General features: G+C 37.0%; 1 protein-coding gene across 4 annotated transcripts in view; it reads right to left on the bottom strand.

Moving 5' to 3' along the window:
* Positions 1-18585, bottom strand: part of frya (furry homolog a (Drosophila)) — a 79154-nt gene that overhangs the window by 56853 nt on the left and 3716 nt on the right. The window contains exons 1-3 of one of the 4 annotated variants that reach the window (XM_067366123.1): positions 15146-15438; positions 2305-2495; positions 409-462 (exon numbers count right to left, since the gene is read on the bottom strand). In XM_067366123.1, coding sequence (XP_067222224.1) covers positions 409-462; positions 2305-2495; positions 15146-15311 — 411 coding nt within the window. In that variant the 5' untranslated portion in view covers positions 15312-15438. Of the gene's footprint in view, positions 1-408; positions 463-2304; positions 2496-5168; positions 5492-8734; positions 8929-15145; positions 15439-18585 lie in introns of those variants that run through there. The other 3 variants (XM_067366124.1, XM_067366126.1, XM_067366127.1) reach the window with 3 other exon arrangements.

Here is an 18585-nt window from a genome sequence, read left to right as displayed (position 1 = left end):
CTTGAGCCCTGTATAAAATAACTAGAAGAAATTATGAGGTGAAATAATTTATTGCGCACTGCATAAAATGTTTGAAGACTTGATGGAGCAGTACCTATTGTGAATTTCAGGTATAAAACTCTCTTATCTGATCTATCAGAGATGCAAATTGACTTCCCAGACAGACAGACAAGCCAAAAACCACATCAAGGTTTTACTGACGTCACTTTGAATGCTTTAAAGACCAGACAGATCCATGAATCTATTTTAATAATTCAAAAAGTCAGATTAATTTTTTGGCACAGCTGGGCAGCTAAAAGGCTGTCTCTTGTCTTTCCGCTGGGACATCTGTCCACAGACTGGACGTGGGGACGTGCGCGTACAGTATGTTCAGGGGGGGTGGGGGGGCAGAAAACAAATGGTACTTACTTGGTCAAACTGGGGATCTTCACCCCTCTGAAGAGACTTCATCAGAGGTTTTTCCTGTAAAAACAACAGAAGGTTTTCAAATAATTGCTAGAGTAAATATTATTCAGACAACTCTAGCTGAAAGTGATTCATTATGGTTTTCTTGATTACAATGCAGCTCTGTTTCAACATCATGCATTCTAGCAGCTACTGTACACTACCATTCAATAGTTTGGAGTCAGTAAGATTTTCAAAATGTTTTTGAAAGAGGTCTCTTATGCCCACCAAGGCTGCATTATTTGATCAAAAATAGTAATTTTATTAAATATTATTGCAAATTAAAATCTGTTTTCTATTTTCATATATTTTAAAATGTAATTTATTTATTTGATGGCAAAAATGGTTTTCAGCAGTCATCAGTGTCACATGATCCTTCAGAAATCATTCTAATATGCTGATTTGCTGCTCAAGAAATATGTCTTATTATCAGTGTTGAAAACAGTTGTGTAAATGTGTAAATGTCTTTTTTTTTATCAATTTAAAATATTCTTGTACAGTAAAAGTATTCATTTAAAAAAATATATCTTACTAACCCTAAAGTTTTGAACAGTAGTGTGTATACACAAACATGGCCACCAGCATAGTCTTGCAATGTAAAAAAGCTGATCTTGGCAACTATCACAGATCAGACCTGCTGATTAAACAACACAGGTTGCGTAAAAAAACCAAACTGACCTACATTCTGTACACCTACTCTGGTAAGGTTTTTCAATTGAGCACCAGAATTTTTTATTTTTTTTATTTTTTATTTTTTTCAGACAACAGCAGAGCTGATAACTGATTTGAATATTCAACTAGTATTAATGTTTTAATAGATTCCAGGCCCAGAACACACCATCTTCTCTGACTCTACTGGGCTTGTCAAACATAACACATTCAGACCATGTTAAATTTAATTTGAGCCCATTCAGGCCACTGAAGCACCCCTTTCATCTAAGGTTAATAAATATTTCAGTTGCTGGAGTCATTTGAGGGAGAAACAGATGAGGGGGCAGACAAGGACAGTGAAATATCCCTCAAGCCTTATATAAGAGGTTAATGGATTAAATGACTGGGATAGTTTAAGAAATGTATGACTGACTCATAAAAAGAGTCGTGTGTGAAGAGATCCTGAAACAAAACAAAACAAAAAGATACTGCAGCAATGAATCACTCTATTTACTGTTCAGTCAGAGGGATGTACAAATAAACTGGTCATAATCAAGGTCATATTCTTGTATGAATTGTATTAAGAATATGTATTATCTATTACCAGTTATCAAACAATACACTACACAACTGTGGCTGAACAATTCGGGTAACCTGATCTTGGTTATTGGTTCAGTAAAAATTAGAGGACAAAAGATGAGCTCATCCTGATAGCAGCCGGGACACAACATATCTGTCCTGAGAGGGTTAATTAAAACTAGTCTGCCTGCCGGTCATGAAACTAGCAGCTTGCTGTTAAACACGTGCAAGAGAACTTGCCTGTTGTCTGGGAAATACTGACAAGGCTGACTAAGTGTTCAAGGTCCTTTGAGATAAACATTCTGTTTTGTAATGTACAAGTACTGTACACTAACATCTCATCTGTATTCTTCATGCCTGGCAGAACTAAATTTCATTTCTATTGACAAGAATCATAAAGGGTCACATTAAGGTGAAAGCTGCTGAGCTGCATAAACAACTAGGCAGGCCTAATAAAAAAAAGGATTAGCCAGATTATCTTATATTTTATTGATATCTTCTGAACAATCCTTTCCCTCAGTCTAAATGGTCCAACAATCTCCACAATTGTCAGACTTATTTTTCTCTGAGGAATGGAATGGTCACAGGTCTTCAGATCATCATCTTAAATAGTTCAGAAATGTCACTCACCAGAGGTTCGGCCATGACAATGCGTATTTTGCGCTCAGAGATGGTGGTGAAGTTGGCGAAGAGGCTCTTGAGCACGTACTCGCCCGGCCGACTCTCTGGGTCCACGCTGATGGGCATCATGGCTGGCGGTCCCTTCTCACCCTGTGAGCAGCAAACCGGGGGTACAGGAGGCTTGCTGTACCCTGGTGAAGCTTTGGACAAAAAAACAAAACAAAATGATATATATATATATGTGTGTGTGTGTGTGTGTGTGTGTGTGTGTGTGTGTGTGTGTGTGTGTGTATATATATATATATATATATATATATATATATATATATATATATATATATATACACACACACATATATATACATAAAATGAAAAATACTAAATAACAAAAATACAATGAATCTATTTTTATTATTAATAATATATGTTATTAATCTGAAAGGCAAGCAAATGGAAAAGGATTGTAAGAAGATTGTATTTGTCTTTTTCAGAAACCCAAAAAATAAACATCTGCATTATTTCAGTGAATTACATGGATTTTTTAATGTTCCAGTTTAGAGGAACGTCAGAAACTTTTTGAATGAATAGTAAGTATTGTCTTCCAGACAATGACAGTTTCCTAATCCAGGCAGGGAAATCCACTTCAGAATTTCCCAAATCTTCCCAGTCTGTAGCTTGCCAGAGACCTGTGTACACAAAGTAACGCCCAGCTTTCCTCAACAACACCAACTAAAGTAACACCCTAGAAGCAGAAGGTGCAACTTTATATCATTATTCTTTCACAGAGCTCACAAACACACAGAGAAGCTACTGAACTGACTGTACTATAAGTAAGAGTGGTCAAGTTGCAGAGGGGGCATGTGACAGTCACAGCAGTGTTAATTTTGACAACAAATTTTGATCTAGTTTTAGACACTTATCATATGTTGACGAAAACAGACTTCATTCCACATGGCTTAAACTGGGTTTTGCTTTCCCTTAAATAGAACAAAAAGATGGCCTCTATGTCACCCACAGTATTCCACCTCCAAAAACATACAACAACAAAAGCAACAAACATACAAGCAAGTCCATTTCTACTTTATACTTGCCTTTTTAATCTACTTTTTTTCAATCTAAAGTCTAATATATTTTAATACATTTGTCATGAAACTCTAGATGGTGAGTGCTGATAGATCCTTGACCCAATCTGCTGGCAATCACATCATTCTCTATTGGGCACAGCTAATTGGTTCCCGCTGTATCAGTAGCTAATGAGCTTGCTGCTCAACATTCAAATACTTGCATTCAATACTTGCCTATTAAATACTGTTTACTGCAGTTTGCATCACGCTTTCAGAAACCCTCCACCTTCCCCAGCTCCACCTGTATAGACAACCCAATCTCACAGCATTTTATACATATTTTACAAGATGGCTAATTCGTACAAATTTGTACAAACTCACTCGTTACAAATTAGTAGAGTTGCCCAATTTGTATGAATTCGTACGAATGACCTACCCCTATCCCCGCCTCTAATCTGGGATCTAGACAAATCGTACAATAACATCATACAAGTGAGGTCGTATGAACTCATATGAATTAGCTAGCCACCTTGTTAAATAAGTACAAATTGGTTGTGAGATAGTGTTTGTATAGATCTGATACGGGGTGATTCATGCATGCTTGTACAGCAGCAGCACGTCTTACTTGTTCACAGCTGCATGTTGTGTGTGTGTGTGTATTGGCAGTGGCAAGTTCTGTATCTGCTCTGCTGCAGTAGGAACAGCATCTATAATCAACAGCAGCAGGAATAACAGCAGCAGGATAGCAGCAGAGTAGCAGATCTATTCCGCCAAGACTAAACACATTAACATTAGCTATATTTCCATCCACCTATTTTCATGTGCATTTTAAGCACAAAAAAAACACTAAAAATGCACAGTAAAAAAAAAAAAAAAGTATGCGTTCGTTTGAGTTGGATACATTTTTTATCCAATATGAAAATATGTGCATAACCTACGATGGAAACACATTTACTGAATAAATTCCTTCATGCGCTTTAAAAAAAAAACGTGACTTGGCGATAGGACGGCATAACTGGACTAACCAGCCGAACGATCTCGATGCACAGCATCTGAAATTCTGTTTTGGTTGTTCTGAAATGCCTGAGCAAAGTCCGTTGGACTCGTCAAAGTGGTTCAGTATAATTCCCTCCTACACGACTGTGTTCCCAAACAGCAGCATTTGCCTCTGAAAGCAAGATAACGTGTTTATTGCTTTTCATCTGCGCACTCTGAGATGCAAGTAAATTATTATATACGAAAATTATTATATACAGCGGCTTCTCATACTTTTCTTAGTGATATTTAGTGCCAGTTTATAACGAAGTGACGTTTTTGTTCTTCTTCGACTCACTGGATGGAAACTATGCTTTATTCACAAATGTTTATGCAATATTCCGATTTTGCACGCAAGTTAAATTCGCAACTTTGGATGGAAACATAGCTATTGTCATATTGCCATGGCAAACTCTCAGAGAGTTGTCATGACAGAACTGTGTTAATTGTATTAATATTTCTTTAATTTAATTGCATTCTACCAAACTGCACAATCATTCAATAACATACAAGGTTGCCAACAAACATTTATTGTTTAAGGATTTTTTTTTTTTTTAATTTCATCAAACCATCTATTTCTTCATAATTTTTATTCAGCAAAATGAACAGTCACTGTGACAGGAGTCTCTTTTATTTTGCTATATTATCTAAACACCAATAAAATCTTCTGGACAAGTCTGAAGCTTGCTTTGCACTCATTCATTTTTCTCCATTTACAAGTCACTCACTGACAGATTCTCACTTCTCTCTTTCTTTCTCTTTTGTAGCACCTACCCAGGCCCTTGATGAAGTTCACCATGCTGGTTTTATTCCAGCACATGACTGCACTATCCATAGTGGGGGAGCAGTATATTTGATCCAGTTTTCCAAACCTCACACGTCCTTATCAATCATTCCAGTAATGGCGGGACCTTCTCCTGTTCGCCACCTGCCCCATACTGTAACGGTCTCAGCGCAAGCTGAAGCAAAAGTCAGAAAATTGTGTGATAACAAATCCACATGTGTGCTCGCTTCTTCTGAATGCTCTCTATTGCAGTGTAAACGTCCACTGCCTCTCGAGACTGAAGGTCAGGCTGGAATTTTTAGCTGAGGTCTGGGCAAGTGTGCAGGACTGACATGTTACAGTGGCATAGTTGCAGGGCTATATTTATCCCTGAGTACACACTATACGTCCTGATCTCCCCTTTGCCACTAACCAACAGTGTAAACATCATTTGATTGGGCACAGACTCATTCACTCACTCTCACTCCCTTGTTTGCTCATAAGTGAAAACACAGACGGCGTAAAGTAAGATAAACTATCTAGCTTCTGAATTCCATGGACCGACTCCATTACACAATCTTTCATTTAGGAAAACAGCCATGGGCAACAAATAGGCTTGCAAAATTCAATAAAAATATTGCAAACAAAATGCATAAGCAGAACTCATGCATTAAAATGTCAGTAAATATAGATAAACAATGAACTACAAATATAAAAGCATTACTTTTTAGTCATATATTTTAAATTTATTGCAATATATCTACAAACAAATATATGCATAATATTTATACTACTGTTCAAAAGTTTGGGGTTGGTGAGATCTGCATTTATTTGGTTAAAAATACAGTAAAAACAGTACTATTGTGAGAATACCCTACCAACCACCTATAGCAACTCTCTAGTAAGTATTTAGAACACCTGATAGCAACAGACAGCAACACTATGTCTAACACTCTGACATTATGGCGGTGGATTTTGCATTTTCTTCAGAAAAGTACTTTTTGACAGAAGTGCTAAACAGGTCAGTCTGTGCTCCAGTGCCAGTCTAGATGATTACAGAAGACTGATGCATTACATGTGACTCTGCAAACAAGAGATGTGCTCAGACAGAGCATTACATCAGCGCTCTGCAGAGGAGCCTCTGAGCACTGCTCCCAACAGGGACAATACAAGGCATAATACAACGCCTCTCTATACACACACACACACACACACACACACACACATTGACATGGGACACATACATAAACACAAATACAGACATATTTAATCTTTTTTCCTTTCTAAAACAAATCCTCCCAACATTTGTTCTTGCTCAGGGAGTGGACAACAAGCACAGAATAAAAACATACATCTAACAAAATCCCCCTCTGATATAAATAATGTGAGCTTTTTACATTCACAGACCCCAACTGTGTACAAAAGGCCCCTGGGGACAACTGACATAACTGTAAATGGGACCTATAAAGCCTCATCCATTTTCAGATGGTTATCAGGCTGTTAGCATGCAAAGCCCACTCATATCCCACTGGTTACTTTCATCAACGAACAAAGAAAAATCTAAGTTCTCAGTGAGAAGTGCAGCTGAAACTCAATCACAAACTCTATCGATATTTTCCCACCAAAATCCAGGGGCATCCTGACACTTGGTTAACTAATGTTAACAAATTAGACAATTTTGTAAAGTGTTACTAAACTAAAGCCCTTCAAAGAATAGAAGGCAAAAAATGACATCCAGAGGTCACATCAGACGCCCATGGGCATCCACACCTAAAGTATACTATAACCCGGAGTAATAGGATCAGGTTGTGTAACAGCCCGAACACACTGTACCATTTGCAGAGAGTTGCATATCCCTGTGTCATGTAGATAGGTCAGGATTACAAGCAGAAAAACTGAAAGATGAGATACGTTCGCAGATATTTGAGACGTGTTGATTATGACAGCCAAATAACAAGGACATTTTTCCTGGATTTAGCCTATTAGGTCTAAGGACACTCGCAGCTCTAAACCTCTGAGCCAGTGCTAAAAATATATTTGGTACTCTGTGCAAAGCACATTTGATTTAGTGATAAGAACGTTTCATCCATTTACTCTGAGGCTGAGAGAGAGAGATTATGATTTGGACTAAAAACTAAGGATTAAATTGGCAGACTGAAATATTTAAAAAAATATATTATTTTTATTAATGTTTGATATCACTCGGACTTGAAAATAAGATTCATAATTAGCAGAAAAATATATTTGCTTCTAAATTATAAAAAATGTCTGTAAAAACAACATATTAAACTACTCACAATGTATGAAAAAAAAAAATTATATATATATATATATATATATATATATATATATATAAAGTATATTTAATTTTAATAGCTTAAAATCTACTTTTTGGCTTGGAACTTTTTTTATTTATTAAGTCAAGTAAATTTGATTTGTATTTCACTTTTCACAACACATAGTTTCACAGAAATGGTAACACTTTACAATAAGGATCATTAGTAAACATTACTTAATTACATTAGTTAACATGAACTAATAATGAACTGCACTTATACAGCAGTTATTATTCTTTGTTAACGTTAATTTCAGCATTTACTAATACATTATTAAAATCTTGTTAACATTAATTAATGCACTGTGAACTAACATGAACAAACAATGAACAACTGTATTTTCATTAACTAACATTAACAAAGATTAGCAAATACAGTATCAAATGTATTGTTCGTGGTCAGTTAATGTTAATTAATACATTGATGTTTAACTAATGAACCTTATTAAAACAGAAATAAATTATATATATATTATAAATTATATAAATCTTCTTTTTTAAACAAATACTTTTTTATTGTTTATACACCAAAATGTATGTTTAAGCTACTAAAAGTAAATATGCACTGATTTCTAAAGGAGACCCCTCTAGGTTATCACAAAACAACACAGAATTCTCACTGCCACTCCTGCTGCAAGCTGATTGGCTGAGGGTTGACCATCCCTCACAGCTGATTGGTCGTTTAGGCTGGTGAGAACAGGCACCTGATGTACACTGCTCTTGGGAGCATACTGTGTACCAGAACACCAGGACAGGGATTACAAAGCAATACAGACAAAAAAATGTCAGCTTAAATGAAAATTCAACCTTGTGTCATTCCAAATCGGTATATCTTTCTTTCTTCTATAAAACACACACAAAAAATATATTTTTGAAAAATGTCTCTAAACTTTTTGTCCATACAATAAAAGTCAATGGGGTGTTTTGGATGCCAACATTCTTCCAAATATCTTCTTTTTTGTTCCACGGAAGAAATTAATTCATAGAGAAAGTTTGGAATAACATGAGGGCAAACAAATGACAGAATTTGTCAGTTTTGCATGACCTATCCCTTAAAAGTAAAACAGAGATAGCAATGCACACAATAAAATCCATATTATGCTGATCCCCAGCATACCAAATAAACAACAGAGGAAAACAACACCAGAGCACGTGCACCAGAGCAACACATGCCAGCTAAATCTGGATCCATCCCGGCAGCCCTGGCTGCGATCCCATAGCTCTGAGCGCCAAGATACTCACTGCTGCTCCAGGACTTCAGAAGGGACTTGATGCTGATCTCAAAGAAACCCGAATCCTGCTGGCTGGCCATATCTGCAGGCGGATGAGTTAGTGAAGTCAGTCAGAGGATGCTGCGGTCCTGTACATTTCCACCAGAGGCAGCCAGAGCAGGCAGGTGGAATCTACTGCTATGGGAGAGTGATGCGAAACAGAGATGCTGCCGCCAGAGACTGAGCCAGAACAGAGCGCCACAGATCTGCTAAGCTCCCCCTCCTCCTCTACGTGTGTCTAACCCACCCACCCTCCCTCTCTCTCTCTCACTCTCTCTCTCTACGCAGGTTCACTTTAAATAACCTACTGTCGGAGGCTGCAAGCAGTGCAGGGAGAGCAGGGAGAAATCCTCTTATCCCCGCGTGGTTAATTATAACCTGTGTTTACTTGCATCCCAAGTAAGAGAGACTCTCCTGACTGTCCTCCTCAGCTTGAGTGTGTGAGAATAGCCATGAAAGGGGCATCTGGTAGGTCAGTGTCCTGATATACAAAAAAGAAGCCCCAAATGATAAGCCATGAATGTTTTTTCTATTACTGTGGTTTATGTACCTGCACATGTTCCAAATGGTGATAGTTAGCAGCTACAAAGGCCACTGGGAAAAATAAAATCAAAGAAAATATCTAAAGCTGGTCTAGTTTTCAAAATTATTGGAAAATTTAAACACTGCATTAGAAAATATGAAACCACATGCTATCTGATTGTACAAACAAATGATGAAAGCTTCACGTCATTTTTACTTCTAACAATCTGGTCTCAGGCTGATTTTTTAAAGGAATAGTTCACTCAAAAATGAAGGCCATCCAAGATGTATATGACTTTCTTTCTTCAGCCAAAAATGAACCTTCATTTCTCTTCCGCTGAGGAAAGAAAGACATATACATCTTGGACGGCCTCGGATGAGTAAATAATCAAGAATTTTTTGTTTTTATGTCAACTATTCCGGATGCATGAAGTCAGTTTCCCTCAAGATCACAAAGGTGTAGTTCATGTCATTAAAGGGTTAGTTTGCCCAAATATGAAAATTCAGTCATTAATTACTCACCTCATGTCATTCCACACCCGTAAGACCTTCGTTCATCTTCGGAAAATACAAATTAAGATATTTTTTGATAAAATCCGATGGCTCAGTGAGGCCTGCATTGCCAGCAAGAACATTTGCTTTTTCAATGCAGAGAAAGCTACTAAAGATGCATTTAAAACAGTTCATGTGACTACAGTGGTTCACTCTTAATGTTATGAAGCGACGAGAATACTTTTTGTGCGCCAAAAAAACAAAATAACGACTTTATTCAACAATATCTAGTGATGGCCGATTTAAAAACGCTGCTTCATGAAGCTTCGAAGCTTTATGAATCTTTTGTTTTGAATCAGTGGTTCAGAGCGCCAAAATCATGTGATTTCAGTATACAAGGTTACATCATAAGTGTTTCGAAATTTTAATATTTCACGTGACTTTGGCAGTTTGATACATGCTCCGAACCACTGATTTGAAAAAAAGATTCGTAAAGCTTCTCGTCGCTTTATAATAAGGTAGAACCACTGTACTCACATGAACTGATTTAAATATGTTTTTGGTACCTTTATGGATCTTGAAAGAGGAAATGTCATTGCTCCCTATGCAGGCCTCACGGAGCCATCAGATTTCATCAAAAAAATCTTAATTTGTGTTCTGAAGATGTCTGAAGTAATAAACTACATTATTTTCACTTTTGGGTGAACTAACCCTTTAAGAGTTGAGATACGTAATTGGGACACTGTTTATTCCAAAGCCTTGTCTACTCTTTGCGTGGCACCCATGACCTTCCTTGACTCTGAGTATTGGTTTTGGCTTGAACCAGTACTAAAGTCCCCATTCATCACAAGTGTCAGTCAAGTATGAAGGAAAGGACTGAAAAGAGATAGTCAGTGCATTTTCACATGCTATTTTCTTAATGTCCTTGCTGAGAAACAAAGTCCAAAGCTCGCAAGAATTCAGCAAAGGTCAAACGCAGCACAAACATCAGTGCAATCAATGCAGGGGTAAACAAGTTTGTGACATTTGTGACATTTCAAGTAAGCAAAAGTCTCCATCAGAAATGCACTTTGAATATGTACAATATCAGCATGGTACTAATTACTCTACCTGTCCAACAAACATAAACAACTATTTCAGATTCTGCATTGAGCTTGGGATGTTACACATTGCTGCATGATATCAAGCACTGCACATCCTGAGCCTGAGTCACACCATAATCCCATCATGCCCCTCTCTATCCCTCCGATGTCAAGAACTTGCCCTTAATTACATAATGTCACACTCTATTTATCAGGCCAGTTTAGAGTTGCCCATTTGTGTTCTGCTGGAAAAGATAATATAACAGCAATTTGAGTGGAGGCCACTGAATTTAACAAAAGAGGTGTCTACTTAAAGTACCCCTGAAATCAAAATGAAAGTTTTTAGTATGAATATGTTAGCCTTAATGTTACGAATAAGCTTGTGTGTTACAAAACAATGACAAAATTAGCTTTTGGCATTCAAAACTTACAGTCTCTCACTTCTGCTAAAATGGATTACGAATTTTCATGACATCACATCACACTTCACAGAGATTTTACAGAGTCTAACGGCTCTGGCGAGCTGTAACATAAACAAAATGCTATTGGCTATTTAAAAAAAGGGGCAGGGCGGTTCAAAATATCACCGTCTTCCTGTTTCAATTGAAATTACATCAACACATTGAATAATGTTGCACGTTCCAACACCCTTCAGTGGGCCTTTAAAGTGGTGGTTCATTGCGATTTCACTTTTTTAACTTTAGTTAGTGTGTAATGTTGCTGCTTGAACGTAAACAGTATCTGCAATGTTACAGCGCTGAAAGTTCAATGCAAATGTAGATATTGTCTTCTAAATTTATGTCAGTTTAATGCCTACAATTACGACTGGTTTGGACTACAATGAGCTTCTTCCCGGGTTGGTGACATCATAACCCTACAATTAACATAAACCCTGCCCACGGGAACACGCAACAAAGTGGGCGAGGCCATGTCGGCATTATGGCATTATGTAAGCGGAAGAGTTGTGTACACCAGACGGTCGGTGTGACGCGTCAAAAGATAATAGAACCCATAATAATCTGTGATATTGTCTACACTGGATGCGGTTTGGAGACAGCTTCCAGAATCTATATAAGTTCAATGCTGGATTTGCACAAAGGCTATTACTGAAAGATGAAGCAGTTCCCACATTAAAAGCAGAAGCTGCTGTTTATGGGCCCCTAACTGTAAGTATGTTTTATTGTTTGTACATGTCTTTTAAATGTATTATGTTGCTATTTTTTGGTTGCATCAAGGACTTAAACAAAAACCAACGCGGTTTGGCTTTGCTAGCCAGTTAGTTAAATTCTATTGCATACTTCTCCAACAAATGCCAATAAACACCAACAAACTTCTATGTTCATAGGCAAACAGTTGTTCATGGTATAAATTACATGATACCTTTACAAAAATGCGACTACTCGGTCATGTATTCAGCTACAGTAAAGCTTTAATCAGGATAAAACCGTATATTGAAAGCTAACAAACAGTGACAGCATATCTAAACAAGTGACAGCATATCTAAACACTTTGACACAAGTACAAAAGGAAATACTTATTCAGAAACGTCCTTTAAAAGCCGTGCTTGCAGAGGTTCTGCTTGACCCTCTTCGTTACTGTTATCTGGGTCTGATTCAGGCTCAAATTGATATGGCAATATTAATGACATTATTTACATTTCCACCAAAAGCATGCAACTATTGCCCGTAATGGTAAGGGGCATATACTAGACACTTCAGCAAATCCCAATACACTGGGCCAGCTAACAAATCTGAGCCCATTGCGTACTTTGGAGGGAGTGGTATCAACCAGGAAGTCAAACCGTTCATTCAAATGACAATGGATACAGCTGTGTAGATTATGGCGGTTTTGTTTTTTTTTTTAAAACGAAGCATTAGGACATGTTAAACTGCACCCCATAAACACAATTAAGCCTAGAAAAAAAATGTAAAACCACCCCTTTAAATACTACTAATTCAAACAATTGTAGAGATAATAAGATTGTAATAGATGTTAAGAGCTTAAATTTTCATGTGTTTTAATGAGTAAAACAGCTGATGAGTCAGTTTTAGCACAGCCTTTTTATATTTTTATATGCAAATACCCTAGACAGTCCAGACAGTAAGTCATGTCAACAGTGCCGCATCTTTTCCAGTGACTAATTTACAACTAGAATTTGCCTACAGGGAACGAGGGACTGCTTCCGTTTTTGTTTATCTTTCAAACATTGCTACAGTTGTAATAATGATGGCATATGGCAGTTGAAAAATCACTTATTTCAAATGTAAACTCAGAATATAGACTTATCCCAGTAACATAACCTGCACAGATTGGACATGGTAACATTATGAGATTGGAGCTGGCACAGCGAGGGGCTCTCAGATATATTATTACATAATGTCCTGGCTATCTCCCAACCTTTCAACCAGACCATTAACACCACACAGTGCAAATGGAGGGCTTGATGGGTGGAAATGTCCAAAAACTTGACGTAAAAAGCTAAAGGGCACGAGCTTGAGAGCATCGTATTGGAAAATGGCTCAAGCCAATCATTCAAACAAGCACGAAGCAAGTGAATCAAGCTGTAAAATAAAATTAGCAAATGATTGTATTTGGGATGTCTGGAATTATTGATATCCTTACAAAGAAAATCAATGTTGTCATCACAGGCATCTATTGGAAGGTCTTTTCTTTGAAATATTGTACAATTTTTAACGTTAAGCCTTCAATGGGAGTATGAGCAGGTTGTTCGGCAGGTTGAGTCCCATTAAGAGCCTATTAAAAGCATTTTCAAGCTCTGATGAAGTGATGGAATGTGAGGCATGTCTCAGTGATGCAGGCGTCACTGTGGATATCAGTACCAGCTCCGCACTCCTCTTTTTTCTATCTACTTTTCCTCCCTGTGCTGGTTTTCTCTCTCTTTCTCTCCACCCTCTGGCCCCTCTTTCTCCCCTTTCACTCTTACCTTATCCTCCTTTTCAGACTATTTCAAGGAAATGCACACAAAGACTAACACACAGAGCTCAAGTAACATTTTCAGTGTCTCTCCTCAATCTAAGCAGTCTCTGTGTGTCCTGTAATTTTCATCAAACTGTTTATCACATTAAACAAACATTTAACAAGAAGGATAGATACTGTGGTATCCAAAAAGTCTGATAGCACTAGGGAAAATGCCTTCTATTTTACATTTTAATACAACTTTATCCATTACAAATGATATGATCGTCATAATTCGAGTTAAAAGTTGAATTAAAAAATTAATATGAATTTCAGAATTTAGTTGACGCCGTTCTACTGAACTTTCGGTAACACTTTAGTATAGTAAACACATTTTCACTATTAACTATGACTTTTGCCTCAATAAACTCCTAATTTATTGCTTATTAATAGTTAGTACGGTAGTTGTTGTAGCATTCAAGTTTAGGTATTGGGTAGAATGAAGGGATGTACAATATGGTCATGCAGAATAAGGTATTAATATGTGCTTTATAAGTACTAATAAACAGCCAATATTCTAGTAATATGCAAGCTAATAAGCGTGTTACTGAAATTTCTATTTGTTAAAGTCAGAGTTTTCACTAATATATTAAGCAGCACAAACGTTTTCAACATTGAAAATAATAATAATAAATGTTTCTTTGGCATCAAATCAACATATTAGAATGATTTCTGAAGGATCATGTGACAAAATTCAGCTTTGCCATCACAAGAATCAATTGCATTTTAAAATATATTCAAATAGAAAATAGTTATTTTAAATTGTAACATTATTTTACCGACCCAAACATTTAAACGTTAATTTAATAGAATTTCTTTCTTTCAACTTTTTGTACATTTCCAGATTTTGAATTCCATATTTTCAGACTTTTGGACCCCACTGTAAGTCAAATCATGCCAAATCATGTGAAATGATCCAAAACAACCCATAGAGTAACCGCCATCCAGCAATTCAGTTCTTAATTCAGCTGAGAATAAAAGTGAATTCCACAAAACACCAGGAGTTTCCACTTTGATATCCATTTCCTCATGTTTCAGCACATCACTACGGCAGTTTTCACTGCACAAATTTTGTTGGCTCAGATACAACTTTAATAATCTGAAAGCAAACAGTCTATTTCAACAAACATGACGCCAGATTCTTGAGGTAACCAATAAATATCTATAGACATTGAGGAATTTCACACATGGTTGACAGAAAAACTTATGAAGTAGTCTTCTGACCACCCAAGCAAAGCAGCCTCTAAATTTTACTCCAATCTCTTATTTTATAGCAGACAGTGACAATAAATAACACAATCAGCACCTACATGCCAGAATGGTGGGCCTTTTCCTGCACCGGATCTTCTTAAACTTCCCGCGAAAGTCACCGCTCAGCATCAGGTCTTCAGGTAAGCTGGCCATGCTCACAACTTCAATCCCATCATTCTCTTGATGCACCGGCAGCTCCTTGCAGCCAAGCTCGCCGATCGACATCTCCAATTGGCGAGCTGCCCGCTGCACGTCAGGCTTTCCACACCGGTACCATTGAACTTGTGATTTTCAGTTTGTTTGCTCTCCTTCTGTTGCTCTTTCTCTCGTCTATTCCTTCTCACAGAAGCCTGAGTCTTGATCCTGGGCTGTTTCTTATACCAGTGTGTTCATGGGTGTGTGTGTGGTGTGGAAAGATGCAGCCAGATAGGAACCCGGCTCTGCGCTGCAAATGTGTTTTAACCCCCTCACACTTGTCAAAGCAGTTCAGCCAGTTAGAGTACGACGTATGAGAACAGGCAGGTGTAGGATTACTGTGCCGCCCAGTGACAGAATACGAAAGGAAAAGTAAGATGGGGAAAAAGAAAAAGACACAGGAAATGCTGCAGTGGGCAGCTCTCCATCTTTGAGTAGTTATCACAAACAAGCTGTTTCCGCCATTCTGTGTAATTAGTCCTCATCCTGTGATAGTCCAGAGGGTGGGATTCCCCAAAGATTATGCAGATCCTTGCACGTCTCATGTTTTGGAGAGGCATCCCCAAACTCCGCTGGGATGCAGGAATCACTTGTGCCTGTTATTTGCATTTGAAAGCTCAGATGTTGATTGTCCTTATTAAGTCACTAAGAGAAACACTAAACACAGACTATGTAATGGGAATTGTTGCATCATGGGTGTAAACCCTCATAGACTTAATAAGAAATCCCAGCAAAAAAAAAAAAAAAAAAACTCTTACCTTCGGACTCTCAGTTGTGCTTAGAAATAGCACCAGAAATGGCCCACACCTACGTGAATGGTTTTTTCCACTGTTACCATACATGAGAAATACAAACCCACTTTGTGTGCACTCATAGGCGTTTTCTGGTTTAAAAGTAACTCTGTTTAGCCAGCTAGTACACTGAAGAATAGATATACTGTATGCCACAAGATAAATACAATTAGTGTTTTTCCCCTGCATGATCTGGGTTAGTCACACCCTGTAATGTTGTGTAATACATTTGTACTATTCAAATTTAAAGCGAATAAAATAGGGGAAAAGTTCTGCTTGTGTACCTAATTGAAAACCACAATTAAATTAAGAGGAATGTAACCACACAATATCACTTAAGTATTCCAATTACAGCTATTTGAAATGATTGCTGGAGTTTTTGGTTAGAAGTAAAGCAAATTTGAGGACATAGTGTACTTCACAGATTTTGTTTCGGGACAAATCCAAAAGGCCTTTCGGTATGCTAAATTTTGCATGAAGAACAGCTTTATCAAATTTACACTACTGTTCAAATGTTTGGGTTTAGTATTTTTTTATCTCTTATTTTGAATTTTAATATATATTAGAATGTATTTTATTCCTGTGAAGCAAAGCTGAATTTTCAGCATCATTACTCCAGTCTTCAGTGTCACATGATCCTTCAGAAATCATTATAATATGATGATTTGCTATTCAAGAAACTATAAGAATTATGACCAATGTTGAAAACAGTTGTGCTACTTTTTTTTCTTCTTCAGGATTCTTTGATGGACAAAGTTCAAAACAACAACATTTATTTGAAACAGAAATTGTTTATGAAATTATAAATGCATTTACTGTCACTTTTGAACAATCTAATGCTTCCTTGCTTATTAAAGGCATTAAATTATTTAAAAAAAAACTAAGCCAAAACTTTTGAAAAATGGTGTATAAGTTGTTGTTTTTTTTTTTTTTTGTGGCAATTCTTAAATTCAAAACTAATGTTTTAATTGCAGACTTGATGCAAATTAATGTCAAAGTGACTTTTAACATAAATTGTAACACAAGTTGCATTAATGCAATGTTTGTTAGAAAGGTCTATTGTGAAATCTAGAAGCAAAAATGGGACAACTGCGCCCTCTAGAGTTAAAAGTATAAACAAGCATATGCAGGACTGTCACAACTTGCCACAAATGTGCATGTTTAAAGAACACCATTAAAATCCATAAGAAAGGACACAGACGTTGCTGATAACATAGACCAACAAATGGGGTAGCCTATATCATATCAAAAACTAAAGAAGATAATGTCACGCCTGTGATAAATTCATTGATCACAGAACATGCTTTCAAAGACAGTCTCTGTTTATTGTCAAAAGCTGTTTCATAAGCTCCTGAAATGCAGAGCAGGTCTCTGTGGGCTGAGAGAAGTAGGCGAGAGTTTGGCGAAGAGAGCCAACACCTCCGGGCACTGGGAGAATTCAGCAAGCTGTTGCCATGGCAAGGGACATCTGAATTTGCATACGCAGAGAAGGGCCTGGTGAATAATTGATGAACGCCTATTATTAGAATAAACTCATTTAAAGTTAACTGTACTCTGATGAGCCTTCTGTAAATTCTAGAGAAAATAAGGAGCAAATGTAAGCAACAGCAACAAACATCTGCCGCACTGCAAATAATCGACCCGACACACTCATCTGGATCAGTGTGTACTTTGTCTCTGTTGACCCACTTAACTCGTTATTTCTCAATCATTTGCATCAGGGCAACCACTTTGGAGAATATGTGCATAGTGAGTTTAAAATGCTGTAGTTCAACACAACCTCTAGAAGATCAATTCCTCGAATGATTTCTGAGAAAAGCGACACCAAAAAAGCCTTCAAGGGGAAATGGTAAAAAGGGGAAAATAGTGCATTGTCCCAGCCAATAGTTTAATGCCTGGAGATGGTGAGAACATATCATGTGACTCATCAAAAGAGCTCTTTCAACCTGATCTCATGTACATCCGTCTAAGTGCTTCAGCTGCCATCTGGATCTCTGAGACTCCGACCATATCGAGAGACATCTAACTGCTCCTCATCGCAACACACAAACCCAAAGATCAAGCATTTAACCTGCAACTTACACTTAGAAACCTTGCCTTGAGAACATGGGTGACTTAGGATGTCATGTAGATATTTTAGGAGTTCATACTGGGATTAATGATTCATTAAAAGGATAACAATTACTCTAATGACTAGTAGCAAATATTAATGCTTCTGAAAAAGGCGTTGTTCTTTACTTGATTTTATGCATTTCTATGTGGTTACTAACATGTTCTGACTGATTTTTAGCACATTGCTTTGTAGCAGTATTATTTTAGTAGTATTTTTATATGAAATATTTTATAAAAGTATTTATCAATATTTTCAATTAGCTTATATTGCCTTACTTTCAGTTTTCATTTTAATTTTTAATAATCTTTTTGTGTGCTTTTGTGATTTCTATTTAGCTTTAATTCAGTTTTAGTACTTCAGTTTTAGTAATTCAGTTAGCTTTTATCTAATATATTTATTA

This window comes from Chanodichthys erythropterus, chromosome 17 (genome assembly GCF_024489055.1).
Source record: "Chanodichthys erythropterus isolate Z2021 chromosome 17, ASM2448905v1, whole genome shotgun sequence".
NCBI classification, from domain to species: Eukaryota; Metazoa; Chordata; class Actinopteri; order Cypriniformes; family Xenocyprididae; genus Chanodichthys; species Chanodichthys erythropterus.
The sequence above is the reverse complement of the archived record's forward strand: the minus strand, read 5'-3'. Positions and strand labels throughout refer to the sequence as shown.